Source organism: Diadema setosum, chromosome 18, assembly GCF_964275005.1.
Source record: "Diadema setosum chromosome 18, eeDiaSeto1, whole genome shotgun sequence".
NCBI classification, from domain to species: Eukaryota; Metazoa; Echinodermata; class Echinoidea; order Diadematoida; family Diadematidae; genus Diadema; species Diadema setosum.
This window is the reverse complement of record NC_092702.1, coordinates 13,088,089-13,112,153: the sequence shown is the minus strand read 5'-3', so window position 1 is coordinate 13,112,153 and position 24,065 is coordinate 13,088,089. Positions and strand designations below refer to the sequence as shown.

Sequence of the window (24,065 nt, the reverse complement as noted above, 5' to 3'; positions counted from 1 at the left end):
GTGTGTGTGTGTGTGTGTGTGTGTTCTTATTGGCCTAACAAGATATCTTATATATACATTGTATATATATATATATATATATATATATATATATATATGCTGTCAGCGTATGTGTTGGTAATAAAGGAATCTCAGGATTCAAGATTTTCTGTCTGGTAGACGAACACATACCTTTGACATAGACATGTCTAGATAGATCACAGTCCGCTGACTTCCCCTAAATAGCAGACAAAGTATACTGAAACTATAGTAATTTATTCAACATTTCAACAACGGTGATTGATTTGGGCCCATTCACCTCAAATAAATGAGGATATTAAGCATTTATGCCTCACACATAACTCTCATGTCTATCCCACTTTTCATTTCTCAATAATAAAAAAAAAAATATGCATTTTTCTTTGTTAAATATCTCAGTATCATATTTACAGAAAGACAGCAAAGAAAGACATCTCCCCTACCCAGATCTACAAAAGCACAATAAAATACGTTAAAATACTTGTTTCAGCATTTTTAGCAGTATAAAAACAATTGGAGTGCAACAAAAAGCTTTCAAGATTTACCTTTAAACAGAAAATTAGAACAAATTGTGATATATTTTGTATATTCTCTCAAAATCTGGTGATGCAAGAATGTTTTCTGAAGAGACATTGACACCATGAACTACAATTGTACCTTATCCTGTATTTGTCTACAATACTGTATTTCTCCCTTCAGGCAACTGAAAGACAAACTAATGCTGGTATAAGTTTCAAACACAGAAGCATTACGAGCTCAGAAAAAAATAATTTTCCTTGCTATAGCTGATACCTTCATATATCAGTAAACACAAACACATCATACAAACATACACTAGCATATTTGTGTATGTGTAGCATAATGATGTCAGCACAGTTGCTGCAAAGTGTTGTGGAGTAAAGGCAAAGTACCCGTAACCTTTTAAAAGCCAAAATAATGGGGGGGGGGGGGTACCAATAAAAGAATTCCCTATCCGGTTCATCTTATCTCTTTGACTTTTCAGATACGCAGCAAACCCCATGGAGATTCTCATCATGTCAATAAGGGTGTATACTGCAAGTAGAATATTGCAGTACATGTCTGTGGGTATTGTGCATTCTGCATTGTTTAGTAGACTCCCGTTGTAACAAAGTCCTCAGGACCGGCAATTCCCTTTCGTTATACAGAAAATATTGTTATATTTGAATAAATAAACAACAAAAAAAAACTTAGAGTAGATGATGTGGCCTGAATCTTTACTTTGTTGTTACTGGAATTTTGTTATAACCATGTTCATTATAACAGGAGTGCACAGTACATGGCAGAGTACTACTGCAAATGTATGAACAGGCGCTATACCGAATCATATGACAGAGCCAATTCTGAGACATGTATGGGAATAACTGACTTAGGAAGAGTGACATGGTCTGCATTGGCATTGAGTAATAACATGGTACACTATACTTTGAAATTTCAGTGGCACTTTAAACATATGCTAGCATGAGCATTGCGTATGTGGGCAAGGTAATAATGCACCGTATTCTACACATGTGGACTCCAGATATTACGGTCAGGTAGGCAATGGATTAATTTTCCCTGCTGTAACAGGTTCAATAAGTTACCATATATTTGTCTTTGTTAAAAAGTTACAAGATTCTGGTCATTATAGCAGTTATTTTGTTATGGCCAATCTCCTTCTAGTAGAATAATACACTGACTTACAGCAGGAAGAAAACATTAGGACCACAGAAATTTCCTCATAGCTTCTGGTATCTTGTTAAATCAGTATTTGTTATACTTCCACTGTACTTGTACTTGGTTAATCAACAATAAATTCTTTTCGTTCTTTTTCTGAAAATATATTCCATACAGCTTTGTACATTGGATGTCAACTTAATACAATCTATAATACAATTTGTAAATAATCAAGCCATGACAGATATGCATGTAGAAACAATACATAAGACTGCACTCTGCTGATATACTGATCGTAATCAGTATTAAATACTGCATACTACCTTGCTCAAAATTGTTCATTATATGATATTATGAGGCACTTTGCTATCAAGACAGCCATATGATTCCTTCTGTATATCTCTGGCTGAGTTTTGTGCTTGCTGCTTTAAACTTTGAGCTCTTTATAATCCATCTGATATGTAAACTCTTCATTCACTTCCAGCACTTGACTGGTCAGGGAGCGATAGCAACTATCATTTCCACCATGGTTTCTAAACTCGACTACCATCAATGACACAAATACCTTAACCCTAACTAGGCCCCGGGCTATTTAGGTAAATGGGGGGGGGGGGGGGCCTCCTTCGCCCCCTCCAGATCTCGGCTGTTGACTGCGCTATCGCAAAGAAAATCGGCGCAAACATTGCCTGCGACAAAACTGTTGAGTTGATTTTTCAACAAATGCTAATTATTTTGCATGACGTATGCGTGAAATCAGACTTTTTGCTATAAATCACAAAATAAAGCTCCAAAAAGGCATATTTTTGGCGTACAAATTCTTTCTAATGTTCTCAGCAAATGTAAGTGAGGAAATTGTACCGTCAAAAAGAATTTCTGTAGTATTTTGTTATATTTGTATTTTGGTTTTTTACTTCTTGTGTTTTGTTTTTTTCCAATGAAATTTGTTGGCGACAATGTTCTACGCATGAAAACATGTCAGTAATTGATTTTTAATCAATAAAAAAGCACAAATAATAATGCTTCTATGAAATTTGACTCAATCACAAATTGCATTGAAATTGCACATGAATTCATGTTTTTGAGCAATTTTTGGTATGACATACATGTACGTAACTGCTTAACTTAAAAGCCATGTACCCTGGTGTTGCAAATTTGGTGTCAAAAATGCAGGAGATTCGAAAGAAAAATGTCATGAAACATTGCAGCGATAGCTTTTTGTGGTGGCAACATATTGCACAGAATGTCAGGGGGGCCTCCCAAGTAAAAGGTAAAGGTAACTCCCTCACTTCTGTAGGCAATTTTTTGTGCACTATGTCAACGGCATTGTGAAGTGGTGTTTTTTAGAGAGTTAATTGGCAGTATGAAAAGGGAAGAGACATGTACATAATAGACTGACAATTTGTATGCTTGCCCCATCTACCTTTATTTTAAGAGGGTTGCACTTGTAGTATCAAATGAAAATGATGAGTACAAAAAATTTCCTTATTTCTTTTGTCTACATGGGATATATCTTGCGAGAGAAGATTGGCCTGGAATGGTATACTCACTTCTTTTACAACCAAATACACAAAGAAATAAACAAGACAGAATACAAAAAAAAAAAAAAAAAAACCAACAATGTTTGGTCTTCAGAATCAGAATCATTTACAGTCTGATTGTAATTCAGCAAACATTCTACACACAGGAACTTACAAGCTGGCATCCACAGCCCAAATATATTACATAGCAGCCACAGTACAGGGGGTCAGAGAGACTGATATGTGCTTCGAATAGACTCTTATCATAACAAACCATTTTTTTTTTTTGGGGGGGGGGAGGGTGGTTGAATGCATGTATCATCTCCATATTTCCTTATACAGTGGACTCTCCTTATAACAAACTCTTTGAAAACAGTGAAATTACTCTATTATGGTGAAATGTCGCTTTTACAAACCACTTGGAAGAGAAAAACTTTGAGCTTTTGGGCATCTGTCAGACTAAGAGGATAATTTCTATGACTGTTGCTGTAAGTGGGAGTGAGCTGTGTCAGAATAGCATAAATAAAATGTTTTTCTTAAACTTTGGAACTAACACATTCACATCACTATGATGATGAGATTCTGTTACACAAGTGTCTATAACAACAAGGGTTTACTGGATACAGTACCCTCTTCTCTAGCCCCTGCTAAGTACAAATGCATTTTGCCTGAAAGACACAAATCATAATTCAGTGAAACAATGATATTGGCCAACTAGCAACACAGTGACCAGGGCGACCATTCGTATCACTGCCTTCATTAACATCGAGGATCTCAGTCCCAAAATACAATGGCTACTGACACTTGCCTCTGAGCATGATAGTATTACACACATAGATGTCTCATTTGACCCTGAATATGTCTTAAATGATGCAATATTGCTGATCCTTGGTTGTCTGACACTTTCAGGATAATACCAAGAGCAATTTTCCTGGTGTTTACACTAGCATAGATCTATCTTTCCTTATATCCTGGCAATGCCAGGCACAAAACCCTCTACATCTAGGACAAGATAGACATAAGTAGTGTGCAGTACCTTTTCCAAGGATGTATGATTGGGCAGAAATCTACCCAAGGTTCTTCTGTTTCAGGACAAAGAGCCTTTAGTATTCAGCAGAACACTCTGCTCTAACCATCACCATACAAAACAAAGCAAATAAAGTCCTCCCATTATAATGTCAAAGCATGAGAGAGTTGAATGCACCGAAAAATATTTCAATCTGCATATCAAATCTATGCCACCACTATCACATGAGTCCAGAAAACGCAGTGCTTCACTGTATCATACGATAAGCTGACATGAATCTCATGTGCAAAAGGTGAAAAACGATGTACTAACGACAGCTGGCTAAATGGCAACATGACCCATGGTTGACTACGTCATGTCGGCGTAGAATACAGTTCTTGATGTGCAGTGGCAGCAGGGTTACAGCAGTTTGGTTTCAGCATCAACTATGTGTCGGTTTCCATACCAACTAAACTTGTAGCATCAGTGTACTGACAACATCCTCTCTGTGGACTAACAATCATGCCTTCTCCATGTATGTACTGGGAGCCCAACCTTCTCGTGATCCGATCCGGACAAGCCACCAGCCACTGCCGTCCTTCTTGATCACTTCAACCTTCTCACCGGCCTCGAAGCTGAGTCCATCATTCTCGTCATTGACATAGCTGGAGGTGGTCACGTACACTGCATCCCGGTTGCAATAGGGCTGCGATGCTGGCTTTGGCGGTTTGGGCCCCGAGGGGCGGGATGGGCTTTCGCTCAGGGAAGACTTGTCAAACTGTTTCTTCAGTGCAGACACAACATCCGTTGGTGAGCTGGCATTGCTAGCAGCCGAGGATCGAGAAGCAGATGGACTGTTGCTACGATTAATGGGCGGTGGGCTTGGTGTATTGGAGCTTGTTAAAGGTTTAAAGGCCCCACCCCCTCCAAACTTTGGCCTTGAAGGAAGGGCTGGAGGGCCACTCTGCTCTCCTGTTTCCTCATCAAGGCTTGCCAGGCCAGATTGGCCGGTTGACCTACCCCCTCGGCCTGCAGGCACCTCACGTTTCTCGATATACGTTGAGGGCGCCCATCCCTCTTGGCCATTGATGGTCACATACCACCATCCACCAGCTGTTTCTTCCCGCACCTTTAATAAAAGAAGAGAAGATATTTAATTCATTGTCATTTTGTTGTCGTTGTTGTAGGGTTAATAATAACTGCTTAAGAAAAATTGTGACTCTTGTCTTTAGAAATGCTTTCATCACAATAATAACTTCACATTGTCAAAGGAATACTAAATCTTGGAACATTCCTGAAATCCAGTTTAGAGTTACCCAGCAAAACATTTACATCACAAAGATCTGAAGAAATACAATCTACATGCAACAAAGACATTCAAAACATTCTAGCTTTAGAATAGTTGACAGCAGCACAGTATCAGAAACATAAAAAAAAATAATTTTTTATCAAATTCCAATTCACAAACAACACAAATCTAAAACAATTGGACTACTGTGCGGTCAACTGAAATGCCAATGCTTCTCACATAGCCACTATATGTGACCCGCTACAACAAAAGGATTCGAAAGTCGGGGGAGGTTGATCTTCTAAAAATGGCATGACATTATTCCCTTTACTCTTTTGCTCTAGTTTCATTCACACCATGACTCATAAAAGTACTTGGTTGCGGAGATATCAACAATTTTATGAGATTATGTTGAGTGAATCAGTGCTTCAAGAAAACTGCCTACAAAGTTTTCTTTCTGATGCAATCGTGATCAAGGGGAGGTAAGACAGTTTTCACCTCTTGACAATAGAAGGTATCTTGCAACCTCCGCGATGTTCATTCAAGCTCAGTGCCAGCAGTCTACGCTCAACCAATCACTAAACAGGATGCCACGCACTGACCAATAAGATCGCTCCCTCATTGACAGGGGCGGAGTCTATCCTGCGGCACTAAATCCAAATCTTCGGGCACGTTTCTGTTCCACTGAAAGTCGGGAAATCATGGCCCAGAAAAATGCTAATTTCTTGCCTTTCCTTTGGTCATTTAGCTTCAAAATTTTGGCAGATGATAGACAAAACATTAAACTACAAAATCGTGCCATAAGCAGAATTTTGATTGTTTTGAGCAATTTTGATGATCTGACTTCAAACTCAATTTCCTCGGCTCAGCCTTCAGCGAATTTCAGATCCTTTTGTTGTGGTGGGTCACATATGTGTCACTTATGGGGTTATGTGTACAGTGCGAGTCCTCATCTTGGCAATTTACAATTGAAGGCATTTATAAATGCTCACCTTCATTACCATGAACACACCCACACACTCAAACATTTCCTAACCCACATGTGAGTAGAGGGAAGAAATTTAGGTGTGGCAACACCTACCTCAGCCTTTTCTCCCTCTTTGAAAGAGAGACTTCCTTCACCTGCAGCGCCCTCAAAGTCTGCAATGGTGTAGTACTCCACCACTTTCTTCTGCTTCATCTTTGTGTTCCTCGTAGCACCACGCCTTGCTGATGATTTCTGGAATAATCATTCACAAAAATAGATATGTTCTGAGTCAGAACTGATGAGTACAGATACCTGGCCACACTTCCAGCTGTTACAGCTGCACATGCAACCTCCCTCTGACCAGGGGGTCCCATTTCATTTAAGTGATTTGTCATTCCTGCAGGTTGCAGTAATTGCAGTTGCTATAGCAACAGCCAGAAAGCTGCCAATCAGCATTGAGGATCTACATCATTGCTGTCACATGGTAACTGCAATCATCACAATTTACAGCTAGTGCATTCATCTTTAAAGAAATGGACCCCCAAACTCTAGATACCATTTTCTCTACATCACAAGGAGTAATAAGCCTCATGCACTCCATTCCACTTCCACAAATGAAACATGCTAATGGCAAAAACAGAGAATATGAACCTTTTGGGTTGGAGTCTGATTTTTCAAAGAGTTGCATTCATGCACAAATACTTTTGAGTGTTCTGATGCATATGAAGAATGACAAGGAAAACAAAATGATAGCATGAGGACTATATCTCCCTTTAAATCAGAGAGAGATAAGATAAAAGTTTTTCATGCAAAATATAAACAAAGAATATTGCATTGGCTCAGACCAAATATGTCAATTGACCAGGTACCTCAGCTGACATGCATATGGGATTACATAGTAAGGTGACTTTGAAAATTTCCATCCTCTCTCACTAGCCCCTACCATGCCTTCTGGTTTTACTCTATTATTTCAATAAACATATAAATGAGAGAACAGTGTGTGGTAGGCTGCTGCTAGTCCACATCTCTAACCAATATGTAACAATCCTTGCCAGCACTCCCCACTAAACCTACTTGAATGGGTTATCTTCAAACATTCAAGCAGTTGTGTTCCCATAGTAGTACCATACAGCATGCTACCACTTTAGTCTGCTACAAACCATCACTCATCTTGACATAGGTACATTCAGCAGATACACACCAATATAAGTGTTTGATGAATACAGTGGCATATGGGAATATGTCAGTGATCCCTTCCCCCTTCTATCATAGACACACAAGTTCTGTATCATTCTTCTTTATCCAATTTGTACACAGGGATATCGCCTACACCTTAATGTTTCCTTTACAGTTCGACCTCGATTATCCGGCCTCCTTTTATCCGGAAATCTCTATTATCCGGACGTGTTCACGTAGTGAAGGACTTTTTTTTTTCATCCAAAAAATTAAGAAACTAGAAATGTCGCTTTGGCGACTGGTATGCCTCCGCCATAATGCATGATTTTCCCAATAGGTCTAGATAGTACATGTGGACACTGTGTGATTACATTTTCACAAAATTGGTAAAATGTTGGAATGACAAGTTTGTCACAAATGTGTCGAATGTTCACCTTCCTTGACGTACGTTTAATTGGATGAATAGGAGAGCATGTATCTAGGGATTTAAGGACTTTAACTTGACTTTGACCCATTCATACATTTAGGCATTGAGTAATTTTCAAGGTACAGGTGTGGAGAAAAAGTGCAATTTCTGAATTGAATAGTAAATTGTTACCATTTTCATCTGGCCCTTGACCCTAAAATTCATAAGATAATTACTTTCAGGTAGAACATGCATAATATGCACTAAGTTTCAAGGTAACTTGAGCCACTTCCGAGATATGGAGGAAAAAGTTAGTTCAGCACTTTCACTTGATCTTTGACCTTTTGACCTTTGAGGCAAGAAGAGAAAAAAAAAAAAACTTTCCAGAGAATTTCTATTAGGTTACACACGCATACACCAAGTGTAAAAAAAATAACCCTGCTGGCATTGCATAAATATGAGGGTAATAGTAAAATTTTGAAGTCTTGCACTTGACCTTTGACCCCATGAACCCTACATTCTCTAGATAATCACTTCCAGTCAGTACATGTATATACTATGTTCCATGAAGATACCTTGAACAATTTTCCAAGGTACGGAGAAAAAAAAGAAGTTTTAATATTTTTACTTTACCTTTTGACCTTTGACCTCATGACTCAAACTTTCACCAGAGAATCTTAATTGGGTAATACATGTATACACTAAGTTTCAAGAAAATCTCTTCAGGCATTCAATAGATAAATGGTGGAAACAGTGACATTTTACGTATTTGACCCTGACCTTTTGACCTTTGACCTCATGACCCAAACTTTCACCAGAGAATCTTAATTGGGTAATACATGTATACACTAAGTTTCAAGAAAATCTCTTCAGGCATTCAATAGATATGGTGGAAATAGTAAAATTTTATGTATTTGACCCTGACCTTTTGACCTTTGACCTTTGACCCCATGACCCAAACTTTCACCAGAGAATCTTAATTGGGTAATACATGTATACACTAAGTTTCAAGAAAATATCTTCAGGCATTCACTAGATATGGTGGAAATAGTGAAATTTTATATATTTGACCTTGACCTTTTGACCTTTGACCTTGAGCATGTGCACCCAAAAGTTGATAGGCACAACTTCACCCCCTAATACACATACATGCCAAGTTTCATTAGGATACCTCAACAGGTTTCGATAGTTACCTTGTCCACAAAATTCATTACGGAGGGACGGAGGGACGGACGGACGGACGGAAGGACGGACGGACGGACAACCCGAAAACATAATGCCTCCGGCACCACTTCGTGGCGGAGGCATAAAAACAGTGACTTTAAACTCAATTAAAATTTCTACAAAACTCACATGATTTACCTACAGTATTCCCATCAGAACTAACATAAATTCACACCACATTATCATCGTAAAAGTAAGGGACTACAATTTTGCACAGGCTAGCATATATTACACCACCGTTGCGGGGTACGCTACCTGCCTAGCTGCCAGTGCACTGGGACGGTAACTTGGACGGCAGCTATATTACATTAACATTGTGTCTCCCATATACGGCAAATTCGCTTATCCGGATGAGCGCCGGTCCCGACATGGCCGGATAATCGAGGTCGAACTGTATACATATTATTTTTTAAATGCAACAGTATGATCTCTTCTCCTGTGATGTGACCCCTGATCTACAGGAAAGGACTACTCATTTATGAAATGCAAACAATAGATACAACAAAATAAAGAAAAAACAATACTCTAGGCCTTCATGGATTATACAAAAATGAATAAGTAAATAGACAGGTGAACACACACAGACACACACACACACACAAACAAGCAGAGAGGGGGAAATGACGTAACTACTCTGGTTGCAACATTCCATTTATTCTGCACGCTCCGTCAGAAACTTTCACTTCACTTCTGCCAAGATAAACTGCTCTAGCTGGGAAACTGTCCATATGAAGACGAGGGTGGTACATTGTACATCATTTGCCCCAGGAGTCCTTGCCATGACTGGGAAATGAGGCCTACTGCCTTGAATCGAGCGATTATCATCATTAGCTGTGAGGAAATGCTTTCAGAGTAAACGCCCACTTAATGGAGGAGATGAAGAGTGACAAGGCTGATTTCTGGTGGCACATCATGCCATTTGCTGAGTCTTCAAAAAATGTGCATTACCACAAGAAAGACATTAGAACAGAAAAGTAATGACATGCACAGAATTACATGGAATTACCATGGATTTTTTTTGTTGTTTTTTTGTTGGTGCAAATACATAAAATGGTGTGGTATGCCGCAATGGTCAGAACTAATGAATGTCAAGCGGCAAAATAAAAAGGACAGCTCTGCAGATGTGTTATAAAGTCTATGATTCATTCTACCATGCAAAGAATGCCCCACCCCCTTTTTCTTTTCTCTCTCTCCCTCTATTTCTATGACATATAGCAGCAATCATGCACCTTCAATTTACCTTTTAAGCTCTCAAAGGTTCAGTTATCAATAACTAAGCACTTTGTTTCAGAGGCACCAGTAATCTGTGATGATTGCATTGACAAGTATACATTATGTGATTGATCATAAAAGACGAATATGATATTCAGTTTCTGTACCATGGCACTAAATCAAGTTCTTTCTCCAGCTGTTATCAGCCTACAGTTGCAGTATCATAAACTAATTTCTTACTTAATCCTTGCTGTGCTTTGTTTAAGTGGCACATGCTGGACTGTCTTCTTCATCTGGGTAGACCTTCTTTGTTGATTGGCATGATGTCTGGAAACTAATTCTCAGAAACAACCTAATCCATCCAATCTATATTATGTCATAATGAACCAAACCTAGTTTGGATTTTGGATAGATTACTGAATGTCGATGACAAATTTAGCTTGGAAGCTAAGTGCATGGTTACATAAGAGGTTAAGGAAGTAAAGTGACCCCCAAAGTAACATGCTATTTGCAAGGCACTTGTGTAACAAGTTACTTCGTTATTAAGTTGCATTACTATGCAACTCCACATGCACGTTTGTATTTTATTAATCCCATGATGCATTGTGCTAACATCACAAGACAGTGAATGCATCACGACATAACATGCTTTAATAACAATGGGAGTGAAGCAGATATGCCATTGCATGTACAAATGTAGCTTTTTATTTCAGTTTCAAATTATGCTTGCAACATGCTCATGTCTTCCTCTTTTGTAGTACTCTAACATATTCGCAGCACAAAGAAAATTACATGAGACGAAATGAATGCAATTGTAAGATGAATTTTCACATTAAGACAGCTTGCTAACTTGTTTGTGTGGCACCTTCAAATTTCCTGCAATGGGTTGCATTATTCATACACACTGCACTGCAAACCTAAGGATAATTGAAGTCTTTGAGCTCTGGAAGACCGGCAAACAAAAACCAACAGCTCTTTCTGCATGTTCTGGAATTTTATAAAGGAAAAACAGTCAGAGTTTTTAGAAGGGCTCAAAATTCACCTCCAAACATTTGGAATTTGTTTAAATTGATTGCAAAACATTATGCAGCAACCACAACTGGATATTCTCTCAGATTGCAGTGATGTTTAATTGGTTGGCTCATATTTTGCTATTTTCGTTGTCATCCAACTGAAATCATGTCATCACAGCATTATTTCACACATTTCTTATGCACATGTACCCATTTAAGCACAAAATATGACAGTTTCTGCAGATGCACAAAAACTTTGTTTTACTTTCAGTGCTGCTACTATCTAGCCGAAGCACGTGAATGCCTTTGATGAAGTTATCATGGGACTTATGGCTTTTAGTCCCCTCTAAGGGCCAAGACAATGAGGGTAAAGTGCCTTTGCCAGAAGGCAAACCCACTGATACATGTACCAGTGCCTTGAACCAGGGACCTTGTAACTGAGACTCTGAGGTCTAATCCACTTGACAATAACTTTTTCATGCATACGCTCTCATGCCATTCAAATCTTCATTGATCAGTGCCACTGATGGAGCAACCATACAGAATTTGTGCATTCCTTCAAGGCAATACCCTTTAAGATTAAAATTTATGTGTGGGAATAAAGACAAATATTTATTCTATTTTGGAGGGTGCACCTAACTAGTGTTTGCCCACTACACTATCGTTCGCATCAGGGAATGAAACAAATTTGCAAAGAGTGATGCAAGTTACAAGCACTGCATGAATGAAACACCTTTTACAACGCCTGTTTGATCCTTTAAAGGCCAAATCCTGTACATAATGTATGATCTCAAAAGCATGGTATGACCTCATCACCATCATAGCCTAAACCAGCAAGTAAAGGCTAACTCCCAAGTATGATGCCACTGCACACCATAGGAAGAATGTGTGTTGGAACAAAATTATCATCCTGAAAGTGATGGTGATGGTCTCTAATAAATATCTGTACCCAAAAATTATACAGAGAAATAAAACAAAGTGTCTGCATCAGCCACAATTGTCTCAAATTTGATGATGAAATGCAGTGGGAGTACTCCTTTACCACCTGTCAAAAACAAAAACAACCAAAGTGTTTATATCATACAACCTCTCTCCTCCTCCAATTGCATCTTAAACAGAGCCTCCAAAGGAACCAGAAAAAAACAAAACAAAACAAAACTGCCTTTGACTGCTTAGTCTGGTGCATGCAGTCTTAATTAGGATTCAGCTTTAAAAATAGGAGCATCACAGAGTACAGTATTAAAGATAAATATGTTTGTTATCAAGCTGCCCTTATCTTGGACCTTGCTACATTGCTATCTCCAGTTATAGATTACCAGATAGTTGTATTTGCAGAGAAGAGGTTATAATTATTATATCTATGGGATTATCAGACACTAATAAGCTACTATCTTTTCTGTCTGGAAATGTTAACCCGTTGAGGACGAGTCCTGAGTATACTCGGGCAGGTGTCTATGGGAAATGTGTGTAGTAGCAAAATCAGTCTGTCCTAAACGGGTTATATAATGTTATATAGATACGTGAGTGTGGTATGTTTGTATGTGTACATTTATCTCATACGAGTATATAGAGTAGTCATATAGGATCAATGTGTCTCACACTTATGCTACTACACTGTCTGATGTGATAACTCATTACAACTATCATTACCCATAGGTGAAATATTTCAGTGCAGAAGCTTTTGGCAAATTCAACACAATGCAATACCAGCATAAAAATAGATTCAAAGTGGAACATTAGTCCACCACATTTTGCCCACATAACTTCATGCTATTACCATGAATACAGCTGTAAGTCAACATTCCACAAAATGTGTAAATACAAAATTCATTGAATTCAACAAAGATTTTTTTTTTTTAAATAGTTGGCAAAAAAAAATACAACAACAACAACACTTGGCAGTCATAAACTTTTAACACATGACAATGTTCCCACACTGAAGAACAAAAATTAGAAATTGAGGTATGGGTTTTCTTCAATTTGTCTACCCTCTTTACAAATGAAATTTGTAAGATCCAAACTGCTGATCTACATTTTAACAAACCTGTTGGAAAAAGAACCAGCAGGAATCGAACATGACATCTACTGCTTTCCGGGCAGCGACACTACCACCAGGCTATCCCTGGTTGCCCGCAGTGACACGATGAACTTGGAACAAATACCAAAGCTCCCAAGTTCCGACATTGCCATGTAAGTAGCTCAAGGCGGACAAGGCATATCAAATGAAAGCACATCAAATGAAAGCACAAGATTATTAAGTAGAAGGGTGAAGATATGAGGTATGAGTTGTCTTCAATTTGTCTGCCTTCTAGAAGAGACTCATTGATTTAACAACTCATTAACATAAGACCTACAATACAGTCATACATATTCCATTTTTTTTTTCCTGCTATGTTTTCATGGACAGTTAGTTCATGGACATGAGAAACCAAAAACATATCTAAGACATATACTGTGATAATACTGACCATGTTCTAAAATAGCTCAAACATAATACATCACACTGTATGCCCTACTTTGCATACTATGTGCAGAGTTTTCATTGCCCCCTCTGCCATCTTAATACAGTTGTATCTACCCATCTCACGAAAGTGTGTCAGTGTGCATGTGCATTTCTGTTCCTGTGCACATTTATGATACATAAATATTTTAATCAATTCATCTACTTATTCATAATGTAATTTATTCATGACAGAGGAGTCTACATGCATGCTTTGCATACTAGCATCAGCTCATGGACAGAAAACCCTCCTTTCTTCCCACTGGGTTCTTTCCTTCATGGAGAAGATGTTTACTGCATTAATGTTTTGACAAAGAGACAATTGAACAGTACTGAGCATTTACATTGTAGTGTTCATGGACACCCATGCTGGCAAGAAAGCAAGATTCAATGATGCTTTAAATACACACAAGACATGCTGGCATTTGACTGTTTCACCACTTTCATCATGCATCCTCATGCACTCACAATGTAGGGAAATCAAAGAGAAAGAATAACATTCTCTCATGCGCTGCACATTGTTGTATCTCAATTTCCAGCAGGCTTCAATCCTCTCCTGTCAACCAAATTGCTCCTCCTGCTAGTCTGCAGGCACAACGTCTTGACAGAACAAAGTGTCTGTCACCTGATAAAACTGACTGAGTTTGATCTTGACCAATTTTAACCATATATCCAAGCTCGAGTCTGCTTGTCATTACACCACAATGGATCAGATGATTAAAGTTCCACGGCTGCTGCATCAAAGTATGACTTTGGTAGGAATTGACTGGTAGCCAATTTCTCATTAAAGGACAACTTCACCTTCATAAACATAAGGATTGAGAAAATGCAGCATTATTAGTAGAACACATCAGTGAAAGTTTGAGGAAAACTGGACAATCGATGCAAAAGTTATGAATTTTTCAAATTTTTGTGTTGGAACTGCTGGTTGAGGAGACTACTAAGGCTCGTGATGTCATATGAGTACAACAGTATAAAGAAAATGTAAAGAAAATTCAACATATTTTCACTTTTTTCGCATAATACAAAAGCAATTGACTTGCCTCTTTCTAAAGGCAATGGGAATAATATTACCTATAACATATGTCAGTAACAAGTCAAAGGAATGTGTACTTTTTCAAAAGATGAAATTTTGTGAAATTCTCTTTATATTTTCCTTATGCTGTTGTACGCATGTGACATCATACACTGCAGTAGTCTTCTCATCCAGCGGTGACTGCATAAAAACTTCAAAAATTCATAACTTTTGAACGGATTATCTGATTTTCCTCAAACTTTCAATGATGTGTTCTACTAATATTGCTACATTCTCTTAATCCATATGTTAATGAAGGTGAACTTGTCCTTTAAAATTTGCACTGACATTGAGCAACAATCACTGTAATTACCATGGTAAAGGAAGGGCTGCACACTAACCCATTTTTTCTACTGGTCCAACCTGTCTGTCAGACCAGTACATTGTAGGTACCCAGTTTTTCCATTTTCTACTGGTTCATTCCTGAAAAAGTTACTGGTCGGACAGTGATTTTTACTGGTCCTGAAACGTCGGACCAGTGCCAGTGTGCGGCGTTGGTAATGGTTTATATGCCAACGTCTAGTAGCTTTTACTCTTCCTCACTGCCACTGCATATATGCAGTCAATTGTCAATCTCTATTGTGGCATTAGCTCAAAAAAGGAGCCTAAGACTTTAATATTAGCTTGGACCTTCCAAATGGGTGTGAAAAAAAATCTCAAAAACAAGACACACAGCCAACAAAATTTGTTTGAGCATGCAAACAAGCAGAAGGAGTCTCAAGCCACAATCTACAAGCTGTACATACTCTCTCCACACCCTCCCCATCTCCACCACTCTTAGTTCGGCTCAATCTCCTGATGATGGATCGTAGGCTGAGTCCTTCCTTTGGTTCCTCATCCTGGCCAGAAAGTGAATCCAAAGTGAGGACAAGCAGTGATCTGATCAGTCTCTCAGGAATTGATGCTGCATGCATCAAAGGTACTCTTGTCTCTCCAAGTCACCATATCTTGTTTTGGTTTTACATTCATCCTTCTAAGATGCTTTGAATAAATCCTTCTGTTTTTCACCTTTACATGTTTCTCATGATTTACTGGTACATAGCTAACTTTCCTCAAGCTCAAAACATGGGTAACACTCAGAGAAATAGTTGTATTACACAGGATCCTGCTGTTATATAAATATTTCTGTCAATGATTTTCAGCATCTCATTCTATTCTTCAACACCTTTTATTTCTCAAATAACAAACATTTTAACTCATGAATCTCTTCAAGACTTTGTTGTTTAATAGCTCAATCCTCACAGCTTCACTCTCAGTACAACACCATTTCGAGAATCAAATGAAATGACTTAAATAACGGTCTTATCAGAACTATGATGCAGGCATGACCTATAAACCAGATCTTTTATAACAGTCAAATAGTTTATGATATTTAAACCTTGATTGGTAGTTGACTGCTGTTGTTCGTTTCGGCCTCTAAGTCAGTTAATAAATGCGCATTAAATTCTTCTGCCAAGTTTCAACAACTTACACCCACATTTCATTTAATCTTATACATCAACTTGAGTCAGGAAATTCTTAAATCTGTATCTCTCCAGTCTGATGATCACTTCCATTCGATCATCCTATTCCTGGCGGAATTTCAAGATGTGACAGATTTGCGTTCGTGATATGGTTAATGAATGTCCACAGGAATCCAGACATACTAGATATATGCTGGATTAGTGATGATGAATAAAACATGCATAAATCCTGAAAATCCCTCATAATTGTGCTCCTTAATACATAAATAGATGCACATCTATTTTCCCCCATGTAATGCTGGAGACATTGGCAATGAGAGACATCTCAAAAGAACACTGTGCTATATACATGCATATCATGTTGTCCTTTTTCCAAATATTCGCGAGTTGACTTCGATCTATCAAAAAAGCCAAAAGCAAAAATATATCACCTCCTATGGCATAAAGAATGTAATGCATCCACTTTCCAAGGCTGGAACTCAGTAACTTGGCTTCATGAAAAAAGATAGTAATCATTGCTCATTTCACTGCTGTCATCCTCAATGATGAACTCAAGAGAAGTCTTCCAAGTCCTGATGTACAAGACAAAAGGCATTTTCACACCAGCCGGATGAAAATCCAAGTTTGATATTTTTTCACGACTGCAAATGAGTTTGCTATTTCATTCCCTATTCACTTTAGCCTGAAGAGAATTAGCCCAAAAATTTTCAAGCTAATTCGATAGTAGAGCATATGCAAACAGCATTGGTAGAACGCACGCACCATCAAATACTTACCTGCGATTTGTGTGCCTCGTTCGATTGGGCCACACACGCCCATAGAGGTATAATGGGCTGCATCGCACTTAATTAATTTCTTAAGGCGAATTCACATTAATATCTAATAACATGGTAGGTAATAAATAAATCATCCCGCTATTTCAAAAATTTCCAGAGTTTGGGTCAAGATACTTCTCATTATCAAATAGAGAACTATTTCGAAACATTGGGCTGATGTAAAAATGCCTAATATGCTCTCTAAGCATACGATGGTATGCAGTAAACAGTTATTAGATAACTAGAGGGGATTTAAACATGCCATTGTAAATGATGCATGTTATTTTTGTAGACATGTAATATTGAATTCAATTTGTGAGGAAAGGGATCTTAAGCCATCTGCTTCACGTAAAGCTGTAGCGATCAGCTCAAGGATTTACTGGAAGTCACTGGAGCGGCTTGTTAACAGATGTGCCAAACTATTTCCAAGAAAGCATGGTTATGAGGAAATGACAAAGAGGGGCAGAAGAAACTTGCCAGGATCTAATGCCTCAATACAGAACATATGAATTTTCAGTGTATATCAACCTCTTGTAGAGATTAATCTCATTACAATTTGTCTGATCTTGCATAATGTTGTTGTTGCTTTTCCATTTTCATTTTTGACTGTGTGAATGTGTTTCACAAAGGGATTTTAAAATTGATGTCCCTAGTTGGCTGAACGAGGGCAGCACACATGCTTTAAAAAGTCTACAATATAAGTAGCCTGGTTTAACATTTTTCATCATTTATCCCACTGAATCATATAATCAGGTGTAGAGTGACCACCTGACTGAAAACAGAAAGGTACAATGTAATAGGTAAAATACAAGTCAATGTGATTTCAACCCCAATTAATAAAGTAACACATTGTTGTTGTTTTTTTTTGACTTGTCATAGGGTCTTCTCTTCATGATTATGACATCCATTAGGTAACACACTTCTTTGGCTTTTCACACATATCCCCTAATAAACTTTACTTTGCTTGAACATACCTGAAGGTAATTGACTACCACTCAGTCTAAAGATGCAAAGGAACATACTGTGCTGGTAAACTAATTTTAGCCACTGTGAAAATTAGTTACAGTCTGATTGCTAGGAACAAAAATGAAAAGAACTATGCCCTGTGAGTCAAAATCACATACCAGCAGCAACTAAGACAAGAGTCCTTTCAATCTTCATTGAACAGTCAAGCAAACTACAACAGACAGATGATAATGTTGGAGTCCTCGATTCCTCGTAAGGATTGAGTGTGCAATTATACTTCATAAGCGCTGATGAATGACCAAGACATGTTGGATCAAACATAGACATTTCTTTCTTTTTTGTAATGCTTATCAAGTGTCTTACCACTAACAATGGGGAAAAAGTTCTTGTCTGCATAACTGATTAACATACTTATTCTATTGCAAATTTTTTTTTTGGATGGGAAATAAACTCAAGGGGTTTATGTTTTTCTCAAGTACAGTATATGCTATTTCTTTTTTTCTCCATAAAGTCATACGTACTGTGTAATCAGCCAAAATGAGAAAAAGATAAATAACAAGAAGACAGAGCAAAAAAGAGACAGCAAAGAACAGGGAGAAGGAGGAGGAGGAGGAGGAAGAGGAAGAGGAGGTGGAGGTGATGAAGGAGTAAAAGGGGAAGCAGAAGAAGGAGAAAGATGAGGAGAGGAAAAAGGAGGAGATGGAGGAGGACGAGGAGAAGGATGAGGACAAAAATGAGAAGCAGCAGAAGCAGAAGTGAAAAAGCAAAAGGAGGAGAAGGAGAAGGAGATGGAGAAGCGGAAGGAAGAGGAGGTGGAGATGCAGGAGAGAGAGGAGGAAGAGGAGGAGGAGGAGGAGGAGGAGAAGAAGATGGAAGAGAAGCAGAAGCAAGAGAAGGAAAAGGAGAAAGAGGGAAAGAAGCAACACATGCACAAGAAGAAGCCACACATTAAATGCAGACTATGGAAGAGCACAGAAAGACAGGCACTGCAACAACTGCATAACAAGTAAACATGAAAACAACTTTTTGGGGGATATGATCACTGACAAACACGATTTCTTTAAAATCAACAATCTATTATTGTTCACGGAGAAATGTGGGAAATATAAGCAATGTTGCATCTGATGGCCCATTTAATCATCAAAAAATATGGAAATGCCTGTTTGATAGTGAGCCACATGTGCATTCAATTAATCAACACAAAATACACCTCAAGTATCACACCATATAAATCCAAGAACACGATGGAATGAAATAGTATTTGCGGCACCAAAGGGTTACTGTGAAAGAGCACTGCAAGACACTTTAACTTGTCCAGTAGTACAGATAAAAAAGCATTATGAGTGCAAACTTTACACTGCATGTTATTGTCTTTAATTTTGTTCTTTGGATTTGATTACTGAATCAGTAACATAATGCATCAAGCTGCCCATTACGCTGCAATTACCTCTTCTGCAAGATTAGCAACTAAACACTTCATCAGCTATCTTTGATTTAAAAATTAATACCAGTAGCCTTATATTGAATATTTAGAAAGACAGGACAGTACTTGCAGTATACAAGGAAATCATTGTCCACACAATTTTCAATTGAACACAGGGGAATTTATGTCTATTACATTTAAGTCAGATGCTCCAACAGCATTGCATCATAATATATAACTTTAATATACAGGGGACGAGAATAGCTTCTCTGTCCTTTCTCATCAATGCAAGGAAAGTTGTTTTGAAGTTTAATTTTTCAGCACACACTAGTAGCACTCATGGTTTGTATTCACTTCTGTTATTGTTGTTAGCTTATTTTTTTTGTTGGTGGGTTGTGTAGAGCATTGTAATCAATATGCATCAAGCTGGAAATTCTCTTCCTTTTTGTATGCTGCAGTTGCAACTATAATTGCATAAAATTCTCTCATTCTCTCATCTATTTAGTTTTTCACACACATGCATATATGTACACACACTATCCCTCACAGATGAAGGAAAGAATAATATATTAAAGTAAAAATAGGTTGGGTAAGTAATTTTACTGCCACACAGCCAGTGATAAGCTTATGCTTAAAGCCAAAACATAGTTCTGGTACGCCGGCAAAAGTTGTCAAATTTCGCTCCCAAATGTGAACGTATGCCTAAGAAATGTGTAAAATAACGCTGTAATAACAAGATATTCGATGGGTAACAACAAAAATGTGAAATATTAACCAAAAAGGTTCAGTCTCAGAACTTACCCGAACGGGGTCAGGCTAAACTCGGACTCGGGGACAACTCGGCCTCGCTTTGACGGCGGTCTGAGTTGTCTTGGTTGTCCCTCTGGATTGTACAGTGTTGTACTATGGGAGCGGCCTGTATAGCGCTTCGCGTTCTGGCTACTCGCATCAAAAAAAATCTCTTTGGCGCTCATGCAAAATTAGTGTCTGCCTATCAAACACCTCTAAAAACAATCAAAGACGCTTGATAAACAACAGCTAACTTCAAAGACAGCGCGTCTCAGCAACTAAGGTGATGTGCGTAATACGCATGAGGACCGCACACTGTCCATTTGTTTTGTACAGGATAGCACGCACTTTCCTGTCAGTTCAATTAATATACAGTAGAATATGGCGATCACGAACTAGGGTCGAGTTTTCCCTGAGACCGAGTTAGTCTGGATCCTTCTGGAATAAAAGTCGGTTTACCGACTTTTATTTTTTATCTCAAAATACTCCAAAACGACTCATCATCCCGGCAAATTGTGTCAGCCAGGTAAGTTTCTTGGTAGACTCTTTCGATAAATTGCAAGCAAATATGAAATGGTGCCAGACGGGTTCTCAAACCCTTACCAAAACTATGTTTTCACTTTAAAGTTGGTGCGACAAGTGTGTGATGACAAAGGAGAAACATAAACACGCACAAAAAAAGCTGAAATTGATAGAAAGCAGACGCACAACACACAATATACCTGAGAACCTTGTATGTTAGATTGATCCGTACACCGTGTGTTAGGCTTATGGATAGAAAGCATTAAAAGATATTAATCAGGTTAATGGAGATCACTTATATGGTCGCTGATGTGTGAAATTACTAAGATTGGGAATTACAGAGAAAACACTGTAGATCACTTTGTAATCAGGTTGCTCAAGAATCTTACTTGCCAAGAAAATTATACAGTAACTCCTTATTTGCATAAAAAGATTATGATTCTGTATGATTTTGAGACTAATCACCGTAAGTTTGCTGATGTTTCAAAATCTCTGTACATCCTGCTGATCCTGCTGAAAGTTGATAATGCCATCATGAAAATAGAGTACCAGTATTCTCACCAAGTTTGTTTAGTGTATCATACATATAGATATATATATTCCAACAGAAGAAACTTATTGGATATGCAATGTTTATAAACAAATAAGTAGTAAGATAGTTGATATAAACATTCATGTGAAATTCTTGACTTACCCTCACTGTACTTCTCCTTGGTGGGGTAGGCTTTGATTCTGCGGGAATGTCATCTACAACCACGACATGGGGTGAGAAGAAAATGTGTTAAATGGATTCTTGGCCGATGATGTCAAGCATTTTCACTCAAATCACATTCATATTATAATCTTGGCTGACGTAGGGCCTATATTCACTTTTCTATGAATCCAGTCGTATGGACATCTTTTCATTGGAAATCTAAATTTCATCCTCGAGCTTGCTCTTCAGACATCTTTGGCATGGTCTACAACATTACAAAGATCAGACTGATATACCAATCCTACAGGTTTAACCCTTACTGTGCTCCACTCGCTGATTAGTGTTTGCAAGAGTGTTTTCCTTGCCGATTGGTGCAGATGTCTGGAAACTAAACCTCAAACTAGAAATGTTGCTATGGCGACTGGTATGCCTCCGCCATAATGCATGGTTCTCCTGATAGGTCTATAGTACAATGTCTTGACAGTGTGTGATGACAGTTTCACATATTTGGCAAAATATTAAAATGACAGGTTTGCCACAAATGTGTTGAATGTTCACTTTCCTTAAGCTAGGTTTAATTCAAGGATGAATGGCTATACTGTCTAAGAGTGCAGGTATTCGGGGATTTGAGGATTTGTACCTGACTTTTGACCCTTTCAGAAGTTTAAGGAAGAAGTGAAATTTAGCACTCTTACTTGTCCTTTGACCTTTTGGCAAGAAACTTTCAAGAGAATCTCTATTGGGTGATACATGCATACACTAAAGTTTCAAGAAAAATTTTGCAGGCACTGCATAGATAAGAGGGAAATAGTGACATTTTGATGAGTTGACCTTGACCTTTGGCACATGACTTTTGACCCACGACCCACAAATTTCCTAGATGATTCATGCCCGTTAGTACATGCATATGTACTAAGTTCCATGAAAATACCTTAACATATATGTGAGATATGGAGAAAAAAAGTAAAATTTTAACATATTCACTTGACCTTTGACCTTAGACCTCATGACCCAAAACTCTCTCCGGTGAATCTGTATTTGGTAGTTCTTGTATACACTAATACCCCTTTCCCGCTGCCCCTCTCGGTGAACCACTGTTGGATTCCCCGGTGAATTCACTGGGGAACCTCCCGGTGAAATTTTCAGTGCCGTCGTTTCACACCTACGACAATGCTCTCGGTGAATTTTGTTTGCAACTTTCCCCTAGATGTGTTTTCTGCTTGCACCGTGGCCGATCCCAGCGGATGTGTGTAATAATGGCGCGATATTTCGCACACTAATTTGAACGTGGTGTGGTATACTCAGTGTACTGTACTGCGTAGTGGTTCGTAGGTCGTACTCGCAACAAAACGTGACCTTTGACATAATCTGCATATTTCGCCCGGTGTTTCACCGAGACGACCTTTCACGCTGGGCGTTCCTCGGTGAACCACCGGTGGTTTCCCGTTGAACTATCGGTGTTTACCCAGGACGCTTCTAGGGTAAAAAATGCCCAAAATTTAATCAGTGTTTCACCTAGGCTTCCCCTAGGTTTCAACCGAGTTTCCTTTCACACCGCGGGGTTACCCGGGTGCCCCCGGGTGCCCCCGGGGAAGATTTCCTTCAGCGGGAAAGGGGTATAAGTTTCAAGAAAATATCTTCAGGCATTGCATAGATATAATAATGATAATGATAATGAATAACATTTATATAGCGCTTAATACTGATGTTTCTAAGCACATCGATCCGGAAAAAAAGAAGTATGACATTGAAATAAAATACAGCATTATGTGCATGTACATATTATAATATAACAACAGCAACTACAACAGAATTAAAGCTGAGTAAACAGATCATTTTTCAACAATGACTTGAACTTATCAACATTTTCGAAAGTACGAACATAGAGAGGGAGTTCATTCCAAAGAGACGGGGAAATAACAGAAAAAGCCCTATCACCATAGCTGGTTCAGGTGTGGGGACCATGTGATAGTTGGAGAGTGGAGGAAGAACGAAGGGAATGGGTTGAAGTGGAGGAGCGGAAAGAAATTAAGTCTTTAAGATAAGGTGGAGCAAAATTATTACATATTTTGTAAACAATCAGGAGGATTTTGAAGGTGATACGTTGATGTATGGGGAGCCAGTGGAGGGATTGGAGAACAGGGGTAATGTGTTCAGATCTTTTTGTAAGGGTCACAAGCCTAGCAGCTGTGTTTTGAATTCTTTTAAGTGGTGCAATACTCGAAGCAGGGAGACCAACAAGAAGGGAATTGCAGTAGTCAAGATGGGAAGAAACAAATGCATGAATGAGACGTTCAGTGGAAGACTGATCCAATAA

The 24,065-nt window shown here is 38.4% G+C and overlaps 1 protein-coding gene across 1 annotated transcript in view; it reads right to left on the bottom strand.

Moving 5' to 3' along the window:
* Positions 1-107: 107 nt before the first annotated feature.
* LOC140241645 (SH3 and PX domain-containing protein 2A-like) overlaps positions 108-24,065 on the bottom strand; it is an 89,898-nt gene continuing 65,940 nt past the window's right edge. Inside the window, exons 12-14 of the mRNA XM_072321386.1 lie at positions 21,749-21,801; positions 6,585-6,722; positions 108-5,344 (exon numbers count right to left, since the gene is read on the bottom strand). Coding sequence (XP_072177487.1) covers positions 4,736-5,344; positions 6,585-6,722; positions 21,749-21,801 — 800 coding nt within the window. The 3' untranslated portion in view covers positions 108-4,735. The remainder of the gene's footprint in view (positions 5,345-6,584; positions 6,723-21,748; positions 21,802-24,065) is intronic.